The sequence below is a fragment of the Gouania willdenowi genome, chromosome 22, assembly GCF_900634775.1.
Source record: "Gouania willdenowi chromosome 22, fGouWil2.1, whole genome shotgun sequence".
Taxonomy (NCBI): Eukaryota; Metazoa; Chordata; class Actinopteri; order Blenniiformes; family Gobiesocidae; genus Gouania; species Gouania willdenowi.
The window spans coordinates 22,524,323-22,539,380 of NC_041065.1; the positions used below are offsets into that span (position 1 = coordinate 22,524,323).

At 34.5% G+C, this 15,058-nt stretch overlaps 2 protein-coding genes across 5 annotated transcripts in view; both read left to right on the forward strand.

Annotated features, from left to right (window-relative positions):
* The first annotated feature begins 9,160 nt into the window (after positions 1-9,160).
* cln8 (CLN8 transmembrane ER and ERGIC protein) lies at positions 9,161-13,461 on the forward strand. The gene is made up of 3 exons (XM_028438161.1): positions 9,161-9,296; positions 9,508-10,122; positions 11,101-13,461. The coding sequence occupies exons 2-3, from the start codon at positions 9,583-9,585 to the stop codon at positions 11,425-11,427; spliced, it is 867 nt and encodes a 288-aa protein (XP_028293962.1). The 5' UTR covers positions 9,161-9,296; positions 9,508-9,582; the 3' UTR covers positions 11,428-13,461.
* A 995-nt stretch (positions 13,462-14,456) lies between these two features.
* The window catches only part of arhgef10 (Rho guanine nucleotide exchange factor (GEF) 10), a 63,236-nt gene continuing 62,634 nt past the window's right edge, over positions 14,457-15,058 (forward strand). For all 4 annotated transcript variants that reach the window (XR_003672789.1, XM_028437623.1, XM_028437624.1 and 1 more), the window contains exon 1: positions 14,457-14,612. The gene's annotated coding sequence lies outside the window, so the exon portion shown is untranslated. The remainder of the gene's footprint in view (positions 14,613-15,058) is intronic.

Here is a 15,058-nt window from a genome sequence, read left to right on the forward strand (position 1 = left end):
CAATTTGATGACACGTTCCCACTTTGATGATGAATTTGACACGGCACTGACCTGGAGAAGCCGCGCCTCCAGGAAGCTCTCTGCCGTGATTGACATGTAAACAGACACACCCACGAAGGTGAGCATGTCAGCGTCCTTCGCGCAGTGCTGTGTATGTATTTTCTACAGTCTATGTATGTACCGGCGAACGCCCCGCCCCAACGCTCTGTCTCGTGTTTATAAAGCTGCATGAGCTCGGCTACGGAGTGGGTGGGATTAGGGCGGGCTGTCCTCTGGTCCTACGTCACCGAGCGGGGAGGAGGAAGTCAGTGTCTCGTCTATGGACACGCCCACTCATGAATATGCATCAGTAGGCCACAAATCAGCCTGTTTGTGTAGAGTTGCTCAGAAAGTGACTTTTCAGAGGCTAAAACTCTGGAAAACAGGCGAGTTTGGGAAAATAAACCTGAAATACTATGTTTTTGGGGTTCTTAGAACAAATGGAGATGGGTGAAAAATAGCATGACATGGGACCTTTAGGAGATTTTGACAAAAAGTTTAACCAAAGATCACATACAATTTTGGTGGAGATCTAGATCAATTAATTGATTCAGGATCAGTTTCAAAAAGTCTCTTTCCATTGGCGAAATTTCAAAAATGTATATCTCGGTTTGTATGAAATTTGACTCATTATGACTAGTTATGTCGAATTGCTTCCTTAATCTGCAATTCATCGTGATTTTTCAACAAAAAAAAAAAAACGGGGGTGACCAAAAAAGTGCATTTATTTTAAAGGCTTTTAAATGTCTGAAGTCTTGACCGCACAGGTTTAACCTCATTGTTTTACCTGAAAGTTTATCAGTTACACACAGTTTGAATCTAAAATTTCAGCAGAAATGTTCTCTAAAACATACATTGTGTCATCACTAATGAGTTGGTTAACGCCTTTATTGTCACTTTTCTATAAATGTGTACCTGTGTATTTAACCCACCCTTGAGGAGCTGTAATTTGGCACCTTCAAATTATTTTGTTCATTGTGACAAAAACAGATAAAACATAAAACTATCAAACAAAGAATTTGAATTACAATTTAATTGAACACTGGGGGCAACTCGAGTATGGGGTGAATTAGATGCCAAAAAATAAATATTGCTAATATGAATCGAGTTGCAATTCTGTTCACATTTGCAGTGTTAAATTCAATTTATTGACCCAATGATTAAAGCCTATTAGTCAAAATATTTTAATAATGTTGGTGTTTTTTTTTTTACAGAGTAATAAAAAAAAACAATCAACATAATATTTGAACATTCACCACTTCAAACTTATTTTCATGACTCAGAAACCCACAGAAATGAATTGTGCCGACAGGCCTAATAAAAGAAAAGTCACCAAAAGGTCAATTCTCTTCAGTTAGACTGTGAGAATGTGACTGTGTGCATGTTGTTTTTGGTGCATAACGTTACAGTAAAGGCCATATTTGGGGTCAACTGGCAGGATATAGATGAGTCTGTCCAACTGTGGTCTGACCTGCATCTCACCATCACACACAGAGAAAACCATTGTCAGTGAGCCAATCGTCACTATTATTGATATTATTATTACATCTTCAGCACCACAAAGTGTCATGGATGCGTTTCAGGTTGGAATTATGGTTTTATTCAATAGAGGCGCCTTTTTGAAGTGTCAACATTTGAATTGCACACTTTCACACACACAGAGAGTGATTGTGTAGACCTACACAGCCGTAGAATAGGGTCTGAGTTCATATTTATGTTGCTATGATTTGTCCCCATTCAACCATTTTCTTTTCATCTACAAGTTTAAATAGATTGATTTCTTCAAACTGGTGATGTTACATATCATATTTTTGCCCATACCTGATTTGCCATTGTTGTCCAAAGCTTAATTATCGATATTAGCCAATACTGATATATACATAGAGCCCCTCACCCCCCAATCTACTTTTAGGTCACATTATATATAAATATCCATGGCATTAACACGTTAACCCTACTTTTAATATAATATCTCACTTGACATATTCCAAATAAAACATCATCTGTGAAAAATATGAAAACTAAATTCACTTCATTTATGGAAAAAAGCCCATTTTTATTTTCAAAATGTCTAAAACAAAAACATTTTTTTTTTTTTTTTTCATTATATGGGGAAAAACTAATACCGATATCAACTGACATAACATTTTATGGCACATATTGGCCAATATGTGCCATATTAGACTAATTCAGGTTTAATAATTTCAACTTGAATGATTAAGTTTAAATTATTAAACTGAAGAATCTAAGTTTAATTCGATTTTTGATTTCTTCTAAATGGCAATGTTTGATATTTGCTTTCGATGTTAGCCAATTCTGATATATACATAGACCCCCTCACCCCCCCAATCTACTTTTAGGTCACATTATATATAAATATCCATTGCATTAACATGTTAACCCTAATTTTAATATGATGTCCCACTTGATATATTCCACATAAAACATCATCTGTGAAAAATATGAAAACCAAATTAACTTCACTAATGGAAAAATGGCCATTTTTAATTTTCAAAATGTCTAAAACAACAGACATCACATTTTATGGCACATATCGGCCAATAATATCACCCATCCTTCAAATAGCTTGTCATCTCTGCACATCGTTGCTCATATACATGTTTGTAATGTCACCAAAAATAATTACTTCCTCCCTGGTAGCATAAACACTGTCACCAGGGGAGTGCACGTCTTCTACATACACCTCTCCTGTGTTTCCTTTGCAGAAGAGAGACCTTTAGCAGTGCAGCAGTGGGTGTCTGGAAAGCAATGATGGTGTGTGATGCCAGAGCAGAGACGTTCCCCTGCTGTTGCCACAGTGGCAGACTGACAGTAGAGAAACAGACTCAGACTGACATATGCTGGCTTTAGAGGACACAAGCATGGGCTCTGAGCTCCAAACTGCTGCCTCTGTGTAGCTGTAGGGGCTGCATCGCAATTTTCAGCCATGCCTTTGACTGAGCAAAAGCAGCTTAGGTAAGATTTCAGGGGGACCTTTAATGAGATCAAGCAAACATCCTGCGAGGCTGTTCAACACTCGTGTTGATGAATGCTTGCTGAATAGCAGCCATACACTGTAAAAGTTATGAATCAGCACTGCATGTATTTGGCTTGTGTCAGTGTCTGCTGAGGAATGTCCCTAATGTAAAATAAGCTGTGCTGGGAGAAGAAGTGCACATCTCACATAAGAGCAACTGCTCAGACTTTGAATAAACTGTGTCGTAAGTGAAAATACTGCCAACAGTCAATTAGGATGGAGTAAAGGCTTTGATTGTTGCCAAGAAGACACATTTTAGAGAAAATGCAGCTGTGCATAACCACTGTTACTTGAGTGAAATTGTACTCAAGTACAAGTAAGTCGTACATAAAATACTCGAGTACAAGTAAAAAGTAGCTCAATTAAAAGTACTCAAAGTAAAAGTTGAAACAGTATACTTTCACCCCCCATGTTTATTTTTGGTGATTAATCTTGCCATGGTTCCCTTGCATACAGTAAACATTTCACTTATAAACTTAAAAAGGAAGAGACCAAATTTTTCACAATTGGAACTTAATTTATTTTCCACAAAAGCATCTGTATAAAATAAAAATAATATATACAGTATGTTGCTTTTTGTTGTTGTTGTTGTTGTTTTAAATAATTAAAAAACAAAACCAATGAATTCAATTCAAAATATATATTTAAAAAATGATCAGGCTCTAAGCATAACTAAACTTAAACTCTAAAACAGAAAAAACAGCATTTTTTCTATGTTGTTTTGGAGCGGTACATCACGTTTAATCTGGTTGGTCGGCTATGATGTGATGCATTTTGATTGTTGTCTGGTCATTTTCATTTTTTTTTATGTCCGTTGATCAATTCAGTTCAATTCAACTTTATTTGTGTAGCGCAATTTACAACAAAGTCATCTCAATGTGCTTGTCAAATGATCAAATCCAGAATTTTATATTAAATTCATAATTTTGTGTTTCAAAATGATTCATTTTAAAACAAAACAGAATAATTTACTCAGTAACGGTTGAGTGTGGAAATGTACTCAAGTACAAGTGAAATTGCTGATTTAGAAATATACTCAAAAAAGTACCGATAAAAGCAACTCAATTACTTGTAATCCATTACTTTCACCTCTGCTCATAACACTCAAAAGTTTTTATTACAGTTTTCCCAAATTCATTCAAAAAACGCAATTCTTAATATAATGTATATTATATAGAAATATTTTAAGTGCCATAAAACACAGTGACTGTACAAAATAGATACATATCCATTTGTTGTTCTTTTAAAAATACAAGTTATTTTTTCGTCTTCCTTTCAAGGCTTCTTCTTCTGTTGCGCAAGTCTTCTTCACAATGTAAATGGTGATGCGACACTGCACCCAACAGTTCATGTATGGTACTGCACCAAAAAAAAGCAGAAAGCGGCCGCCAGCCTGATTTTATCGGCATTATCAATTATGTTACGAATCATTTTTTGCATTATTGTATATGTTACACACATTGTGGTTGGCGCGAATCTCGAGACGGTTTATATATATATAATTATATATATATTTTGGCTATTTCTGGCAAGAATCTCAAACTCCGCCGATATGGTTTACATGTTTTCTGTGAATGTGTGCGGATTTCCTGCAGGCACAGATCTAACAGAGGAGAGTGATGATGCATCAACCCAACAAAATGTTTACGAAACACCCCAATAAATAATAATAAAACATCTTCTTTTTGTCGTCACGAGGGCAGCAGTTAACAAACACGGGCCATCTGTTACTGTAAAATCATCGACAACGCATCGTTTTTTCATGTTCCCATGAGTCCACGTGTGACATCCTGACATTTCCATTCCTTCCCCTCGGTTCTGTGCTCTGTGACCTCACCTCTGATATGAACATCAATCTGCTTGTTAAGGATTTCAGCGGCACGTTTCCACGCTATAGGAAAAAGAAGAAAAAAAAGAAAATAAATCAGTGGGATACGGATGGAAACCACACTTCCTTCCCTTGGAATGTGAAACAGCACTATAATTACTATAGAAACAATGAGAGGTAGTTGTTTAGGTCAAAACTATTTTCATCTCTTGTATATCATATCTATAGTGAGGATGAATATAATGCCAAATATTCATTATTTGTAAAGAAATATATATATATAGATATATAATATATGCTTCATTAAGACTATTTTCTGCTGTTGTTTTGGTTACTTTGTCCTTTCTACTCGGTTAAGAAGAATTTTTATTTTTTTATTTTGCTGATCTGCTGGCATGTGAAACCCTCATTTTGAATGTAAGCTTATTTTTAATTATATATTTTTAAATTTTAATGTTCACACATTTGCAAATTATTATTATTATTATTATTATTATTATTATTATTATTATTATTATTATTGTTGTTGATTTTTTTTTTTTTTTTTTGCTGTTTGCAAAGAAGATTTTTCATTGTTGTTTCCAAGCAGAACTATTGCCTCTTTGAGTAGTTTGATCCTTGCTTAGGTCATCCAGTGTAAATAATTCTGCAATTAAATTTTTGGAGAAAACATTTGAACATGATCATCTGTGTGGTGTTTTTTTTTTTTTTTTTTTTTTTTTTTTAATTATTATTTTTATTTTATTTTATTTTAAAACAGTGTATGTATTTCTGTGCATGAGTAAAATGTTAAAAAGCTAATTTATACGGGACATTTTCTATGTTTTTAACATTAAAGTACAACATATTTATCATATTGTATAATTGAAAAAAAAAAAAAAAAAAAAAAAAACAACAATATGCTTTTTACCTCATGAGCATTGGTACAGGAAGTCCATTTCCTGCCTGTAATAAGTGAATTAGTCGGTAATTAATTCATGCATTTTTGTCCCTCAAAGCATGTCCCCTTAACAGCACTAAAACAAAGACAGTGAAGTTCTGAGTCAGAGAAATGAGTGCACTTACTTCAGAGTGTAGTGGTTGATGCATTAGGAAGGTCACCACAACAAAATATTGAAATGTATTAACGTTAAAAGGATTTCCTCTCCTTGGATGCCAAAAGAACAGTGTGAGTCATCCTACAGTAGGAAATGATTCATTTGAGTAGATACAAACGTTACATTTATGAATCACATAACAAAAACATTATTGTTATAAAGTTAAGCATTTAATCAATAACAATCAATCAATGTTTATTTATAAAAAGCGCTTTTCATACATAGAGATGCAGCTCAAAGTGCTTTTACTTGTATTAAAATACACCCCCGTCTACCACACACACACACACACACACACACAAGTTAAAATAAAGACAATAGCACATCATGGCTGGGAACAGACGACAGGGAGACATCACAAGGAGCCGTGTGCACCAGGAGCAGGACACAGACCGTGGGCACAGGGTGCTGAGCCCCAGCACAGTAAAATAGCAGAAGCTATTTACCAACACTGAGGGCCACGAGACAGACAATACCACTGCAGCCACGGCCCCCCACAGCCCCTAGTGCAGAGGGCCCATTCCAAGGAAACACTGGGACAGTAATCCTAAACAACATGAAAAATAACAATCCTAAAACTGTAAGAACAACATAAACGATAACACTCTTAAAACTACAAAAACGACATAAAAGATAACAATATTAAAACTATAAAAACAACATAAAAGATAATCTTAAAACTATAAAAACGACATAAAAGATAACAATATTAAAACTATAAAAACAACATAAAAGATAACAATATTAAAACTATAAAAACAACATAAAAGATAATCTTAAAACTATAAAAACCACATAAAAGACAACAATCCTAAAAATATAAAAACGACATAAAAGATAACAATCTTAAAACTATAAAAACAACATAAAAGATAACAATCTTAAAACTATAAAAACAACATGAAAGATAAAAATCTTAAAACTATAAAAACAACATAAGACACAACAATCTTAAAACTATAAAAACAACATAAGACACAACAATCTTAAAACTATAAAAACAACATAAAAAATAAAAATCTTAAAACTATAAAAACAACATAAAAGATAACAATCTTAAAACTATAAAAACAACATGAAAGACAACAGTCTTAAAACTATAAAAACAACATAAAAGATAACCATCCTAAAAACATAAAAACAACATAAAAGATAACAATATTAAAACTATAAAAACCACATAAAAGATAACCATCCTAAAAATATAAAAACAACATAAAAGATAACAATCTTAAAACTATAAAAACAACATAAAAGATAACAATCTTCAAACTATAAAAACAACATAAAAGATAACAATCTTCAAACTATAAAAACAACATGAAAGATAAAAATCTTAAAACTATAAAAACAACATAAGACACAACAATCCTAAAAATATAAAAACGACATAAAAGATAACAATATTAAAACTATAAAAACAACATAAGACAACAATCCTAAAAACATAAAAACGACATAGAAGATAACAATCCTAAAACTATAAAAGCATAAAAGATAACAATCCTAAAACTATAAAAGCATAAAAGATAACAATCCTAAAACTATAAAAGCATAAAAGATAACAATCCTAAGAATGAATAAATAATTAGTTAAAAGGTGGGTCTTGAGCCTTTTCTTAAACACATGAAGGTTCTCTGCAGCCCTGAGGTTCTCCAGCAGACTGTTCATAAAACTGGAATTTAATAGTAGTTTCACACACCTAGTGAGGTGCATTATTGAAAACAGTTGTTTTGCATTTTAGAAGGTTGTCTTTTATGGTAATATTCTACTTAAAAACTGCACTTTAAAGTTTTCAGCAGGTTTTCTGACAGTGTTTCACATTTGTTCTGATAACTCTCTAAAAAAATGGAAAATAGTCTTTATTAAGCTCAAATGTAAGACGTTGTTCAATATCCATCCTGTAGGAAACTCTAAAGAGGATTTGCTGCTGAAGCATCTCTTTCAACATTGCTTGAGGTTCACTGCTTTACAGTCAGAGGCCACATATAAAGTGAAGTCTTTCATCATTTCATCAAAAACATGTGAAGTTAAAGCTTTAGACTTTAACTTCTACTAAGTTTGGAGCTTGTATTCCTCTGCAAACTCTGCTTTTCTTGCAGTTTGTCTAAAATCTGTCCTTCATATATTTTTCTCTATTAATTAGTCCTGCCATGGTCAGTTCAGGGTCTTAAAATTATTTTATTATGAATAAGCATTAACATAAATAAATACATGTATAAATAAATACGAATAAAAAGGTAAAGGTTTTGTAAAAAATAATAATACATTTTAAAAATCAATTAATTAAATGTTAAATATTTTTCGTAAATTGTACATCTCACTATATGAAAATAAATCCTATAAATCCAGGAGAAATTTTTAAATCAAACCAAGTCTCGTGTCATATAAAACCAACACATGATGCAATGTCTCCCCCTGTTGGACACATTGATGTATTAAATATTGAACCGTTTCACTATCCCTATCCCTATCCAAAAATAAAATCTTTTATTTTTTTGTGTTTTGTTGTTGTTGTTGTTGTTGTTGTTGTGACTATTCCTTTTTTTAACTAAGGTCACTGAGAACTATTTCACAAAACCAGGACTTTTCTATGATCAGTTGTGTCTGTCTGATGAGCAGACAAATAATTTAAAAAAGGAAATCTCAACTCTGGAAAAAAAAGACGAGTAAGTACCAACAAATAGAAAACAAAAAAACAACTTTTTGTTTATTTATTTATTTATTGCATTTTTAATTCCATTCTAGCTAACAATACACTTTTAAATGCATCAAAATTCATTGTGAGATGTTGGTTTATTTACAGTATGAACATATGGTTATAGAATTTGTTTTTATCACACAAATTAGTATTTAAAAAACAAACAAACAAACAAACAAACAAACAAACAAACAAAGTAAAGATGACAGATTTTAGTTTCCTGTGTAGAATGCCGAGTATTAGTTGCTGTCCTTTCACTTATTTATTCTATCCTATTTTCAAGAACAAATTAAACGAAACTTGATCATAAAATCATCACTTTTTAAATTAGTAACTGAACCAATCCTCTTCGTCGGTTTTTATTTTATTTTTATTTATTTTTTTACTGAATTTCTACCGGAAGTAGAATTTTCAGACTTTAACCAATCGGTATTCAAGAAAGGCGGGACTTCCGTTCAGGAAGTCACATGATTATAGTTGAAGTCGTGTGATGTGAGCGGCTGGAGCGATTTAGTCAGACTATGTTGACAGGAGAAGAAAGCTCAATAGGGCGTGATATATTTTATTTAAACATGTTACAGTAAACAAGTTTTGGTGAGTAAACGTCTTTTTTCTATCATGTAGTTATAAGGTACATCCGGGCCTTGTTTTAACTAGTTTCATTAGTAAGTTTAAACCTTGGAGTTTTTCTCTGGGTCCATTTATACATAGTTTTTCCTCGTAATTTGACATAGTTAATATTTGTTTTTAACATGTATCACGAGTAGTGTTTATTTCTGAGCATGTGGTTGGTTGTTATGTGTAGTTTTGCAGCTGATCCACACACAATGAAGCACAACCCAGCTCACAGCCCTCTGTAGGTGGTCATCTATCCACCATCATGGCTCCTGAGCAGCAGAGCATCCATCTACCTCAGCCTAGTTCTGACTTCTTCTCCTGGGACCACCGCCTCCACCTTATTGGCCTGGGGTTTGGTTTCTACACTGCAGTATTTCTCCTCTCCCACCTCCTGTCTGCAGCTCTGTGCTACACATACAACTCCCTGCAGACTAAGGAGAAGGTTTTCTGGAACCTTGCAGCCACCAGAGCAGCATTTGGCATCCAGAGTGCTGTAGCAGGACTACGGGCTCTGACCGAGGACTCTGCATTGAGCAGAGACAGGGTCAGAGGTCAAGAAGACTGGTCGTGGTTTCACGTTCTCACAGCTACGGGTTTCTTTTTGTTTGAGAATGTGGCTCTTCATGTTTCCAGTGTTGTGTTTTGGTCTTTTGACCTCTCTCTGGCTACACACCACTTCTTCGCCCTGTCGGGGTACGCAGGTGCAGTCGTCTGGGATTCACTGGGACACTTTTTGCCAATGGTTACACTTCTGTTAGAGATGAGCACCCCGTTCACCTGCATATCTTGGATGTTACTAAAGGTAGGAGTCCGATTTAATCTTTCATGTCATTCATCTGTTTGACACACATCAAAAAAAGCTGAGAAATAGTCAAGTAAACTATTTATTATTTGATTTTTTTTTTTTCTGAATCAATGAAATGTGTCCTTTTTAGCACAAATAAGCCCCCAAATATTGCCTTGGGGTCAGGGTCTCCAGATGCCTTCAAGAAACTTAGGCTGCGTCCAAATAGTCCCTCCTATCTCCTTTCCTATCCACTGTTTTTTAACCCCCGGATGTGTTTAAGTGTTGGCCATGATAAAAGAGCTTTCTTATTTTTCTGCTTATTTTTACTCTTTTTCTGTAACTATACCAAACTTGTCATATTCCCTTTCCCTATTTTTGCTCATTTTAATGCATTATTTTTGCTACATTACTCCTATTCCTGCCACTTCTCCATTAAATTTCAATGCCTTTTCTGCATATTTTTTCCACTTTCAAGACATTTTCAACACTTATAAACCCTTTCCACCACTTTTTCCACTTATGTCCCATATGTTGAGTCACTTTTAACCTTTTTTCACCATCTGTCTGGCATATTTTAGACATATTAACCAGATTCATGATTTGTCATGCCTATTATTTGCCAGTTTAAACTACAAGTAATTGTTCCAATATTGACACTTTAAACCCTTTCTGGATAACAGTGGATATTATTCAGGTAAATAAATAAATTATTGTGCTGACTTTATGGATGGGCCACAAAACGTTCTCCCCTTTATTGCCCCTTATAGATGGCCCTGTCACCACATGACTGCTTTTTAATGTTTAACCACCTTCAGGTACAGTGGGTGTCCCCGGTCTCTGGCACCTTCATTTTTGAGGTTGTGGGCTGAAAAGGTTGAGAACCACTGCTTTAGGGTGTTTCAGTTCCCCTTGTGCTGCTAGACGACCTTAACCTTTTTTTTGTTTGTTATATATTGTGGTTTTAAACCAACCATCTTGTCTTCTTTGTGTTAGGCTGGCTGGGCAAGCACTCTATTCTGGAGAGCCAACCAATGGGTGATGATCCACATGTTCCATTGTCGCATGGTGCTGACCTACTACATGTGGTGGGTGACTTGGACCCACTGGGGTGAGCTAAGAGTCCACGTGGCGTTACCTCAGCGTTTGCTTTTTTTCACTGGCCTTGCTCTGCTCACACTCATCATCAACCCCATATGGACCCACAAGAAGACCATGCAGCTGCTCAACCCAGTGGACTGGAACTTTGGCAACAAAGCAGCGCCTCTGAATTCTTTTTCTAAGGCTCGGTCAGATGTTTCTGCAAAAGCCCACACCAGCTAAGGATAACCAGAGAGACCTGATTTCTGCCTTTTTTTTAAGACTGTAACACACACCAGCTTTTAGAGTTTGTTTTGCTTTGAGTGGAATGCAATTTATTCATGTTCATTTTTTGTTTTAAATCTGTTTTCCTTGAAAACATGGTGTACTTTTGTGGCAAGAGTGATGTTAAACATGTTTGCTTCCTCTTCAAACTGTTTTCTAGCCATGTGAAATTTGTCATTTTCAACAGGAAGTGTGACAGTAGTAGTTCCTGTATTGGTATTATTAGTCCATAAGTTACACTTTCCCTCACAATATACATTTCTGGTGTCTTTTAAAAAAGTAAGTGAGCAAAAATCTACTGAAAAACATGAGGGAAATTGAAGGGGATAGAAAACATTTTTGGTGTTGCAAACTTTATAAAATAGATCAAGTTTAAATTGTTCTTGTTTTGTACCTTTTATGAAGATATACAAGATGATTCCCCTCAGCATGGATATATATATATATATATATATATATATATATTGGTCAATGATTTAGAGATGTAAAAGGAGAGATCCTTCTTCTCTAACAGTTCATAATCAGACCATTTAGTTGTTGGGACTCATAAGAATGCTGCCATTGTTGGACATTTGCGTTGGAGCCTTTCCTCTTCTGCAGTGCTTGGGGTCATAATGACATTATCACGTAACTAGGTTTAAAAAATTTGGTTCCAATGGTTTCCTCTTAAGATCAGTTTAGCACTTAGTGGATTGTTTCAACGGCCCAGTCATGAATTACATTGAGGTACTGTGAATTTGCTCGTAGTAAGGGTGGAGGGCGCTTGTACTACGTTATCATGGCTCTGAAGTAAACAGCATGGTCTACAGTGAGTGGGAAGAAAACTCGGGAATAGTTTGCTTCACAAAGGCCTTATTGTTGATAATGGAAATGTAACGTAGCAATGCTAACACACTGTTTACTGAACAGAAAAGGTTTCTTCTCTGGATTTTATTATCTAAAGTGGTTGATTTTAACTTAATATTGGAGAGATTTGTTTGTTTTCTCAATTATTGATCACGTCTTGGACTTATATGTTGGGTTTTTGTGTAGTTTTACTTAGGGATGTCCCTACACAACTTTTTTCACTTCCGATACGATACCGATATTGCAGCCTTGCATGTCGGCTGATACCGATATTGATGCAATACGATATCAGCACAAATCATACATACAGTTATTGCTTATTTTGTAGTGTGGAATGTTAGAAAAGGCTTGATCGAGTGATGTTACTCAGAGAGCAGTAGTCAGCAACAGTCGGTATGAGAAAAATTATTTCACAACCTAATTAAGGTGTTTTCATGCATAATTCTGACTTTCAACTTTAACAAAAAAGCAGTATTAAAGGCAAGGACAAATGTCATCACCATATTTTCTGTGTTTATTAAATGTATTTGGTTGAAAAGGCTTTAGTTGATATACAGTAAAACCTCTAACTCATCATAATTTGATTGTAATTCATTCCAATGAAGTGTCTGCCCAAATGTAACAAAGTATTATAAATATTTACTATAGAAATTTTTTTTGCTTTGCTGTCGACATGATGGATAGACAGTGTTATGTACGAAATCTGAATTTAACCTGAATTTTATGTCGGTTTAAGCATGTTAATTACTTTATCATTTGCTTACTGTTTGATAATGTGTTTTCAGTGCCATGTTACACCCAGTTAATCAAATCTGTGATACTGGATTAAAAAAATAATTCATATGCTGATGGAAAAAATCTATGACAAGTTATTTCCATATGTCCCCTGTAAGATAGCAATAAAGGTGGCTTTTTCAAAATAAATGAGAAGTGTTACCTCCACTGGAGCTGACAGTCTGGCAGCCCTTTAACTTTCTTTGAATACATTTTCTGAAAAAGCCATTTTATAAATGTGCTTTTAAATGCTACATTAGATGAGTGGCTTGATTTTTACTGGTTTTTATTGTTAATTTGGTTTAACTGTCTGTTTTATTTGTGGATGTAATTAGAATGCCTAATAAATAAAGGTAATTTTAGAATGTTAAAGTTATTCTGCCCATGATATGTTCTTATTCATAATGTACTGTATGCCTCATAGATCAATTAATTGAATAATTTACTGCAAAAAAAAAGGAAAAAGGTCCAACTTGTGGTTTTTTTTTTTCTCATCAGCCTTAGCCGATGACCGATACGGACTGCAGATTTTCCTGGGACGATATTTAGAGCCGATACTACTTTTGCTCCCTCAATTTACATCATAAAAATTACACAACGATGATAACAAATGGTACGAGTCTCAGTTTTCAAAAAGGGAACATTTATTGAAATTAACAAAGGTGAGGTAGAACAACAACAAGTAAAAGTTAAATATTAAAAACGGGTGATGTAAAACAAGAACAAGTACAAAATATTTAACAAATAATAAATAATGCGAATCGGCGTTACACGTTAAAAACCGCAAAAATCGGCCGATAATATTGGCCGGCCGATGTAACGGTCTATCCCGTGATATGAATGAAGTGAACACTTTGAATCTGTTTCGACCACTCCACATCCCACAATGCATTGTGCGAAAATGCAGTGGAGATGAAAACAAACTTTCATGCTGCAATTTGGTCATTTTTATTTTTGAAGTAAATGATGTTCTATTCATTGATCTATGAGGCCTATACTATGATTTTATCTAATAATATTATAATGGGTTGTTGAGCCTATTTGATAGCCAATAATGCGTCATAGTCTGCAGATCGTGTTAGTATAAAAATGCCTTTTGTCAGATTTACCATCAGACATTCGTTTTAAAAATACGCATTTCTGATTAAGTTTTCAAACCACCCAAAAAAGCGGAAAACTGTCCAAATAGGCAACGCAGCTCTTCGCCCAGCTGTTTGGCTACCTCACACGTCACGTGAGCAGCTGTCTATCCTGCGGGGAAAAAAATCTTGGATTTTTGATTGACGTTCCTCAAAGCCAATAGCATCTTGCCTCACTTGCCCTTCCACCAATCAGGAGACGGAGGCGTTTCTCAGGATGGAGTCAGTTTGCATCGAAGGGAGTGAAGTTTGAAGAAGGTGAAGAATTGGATGTGTTGTGGTTAAAGTTTGTGGAATTGTCTAAAAAAAATGTTACAAGAAACCTCTACCTGGATTTATCTGTGAAGTAGTAAGCGACGTCATCCGGGAAAACATCTCATAATGGTAAGTGGAGATGTTTTTAACAAGTTTTAAAGCGACTTTAAACTGTCCGTTTTACTTACTCAATGATTCTAATGAGACTACATATTATTGTGTAAACTCAACCAAGTGTTGTTATCTGTCCATTCTTCTGCTTTAAGTTCAAGTTTGTATTTTAGGGTACTGATAGTTTTCCTTTTTAACGTGGCACCTCAGCTAACAAACTGAAGCTGCCAAAACTTTCAGCTACACACTAAGTGTTTTATTATATATCACATGTAGTTGTGTTAATATAGCATCCCAGTCATCTAACCAAAACAGTTTGCAGTGTTTTAACACTATATGCAGGATAATCTATAAAATTCATTCAAATAGACTTTTATTTAATTAAAGTGTTTTCTCATAAATATCCTAACACGGATTTGGAAGGTGTTTTTTCTATTTGGGAAAAGCTGTTTAAAATAATATTT

Excerpts from the sequence above, each read along its gene's own strand:
- cln8 (XM_028438161.1), top strand. The coding sequence starts at position 9,583 with ATGGCTCCTGAGCAGCAGAGCATCCATCTACCTCAGCCTAGTTCTGAC. Across the intron at positions 10,123-11,100 it reads TATCTTGGATGTTACTAAAG|GCTGGCTGGGCAAGCACTCT; the intron begins GTAGGAGTCCGA and ends TCTTTGTGTTAG.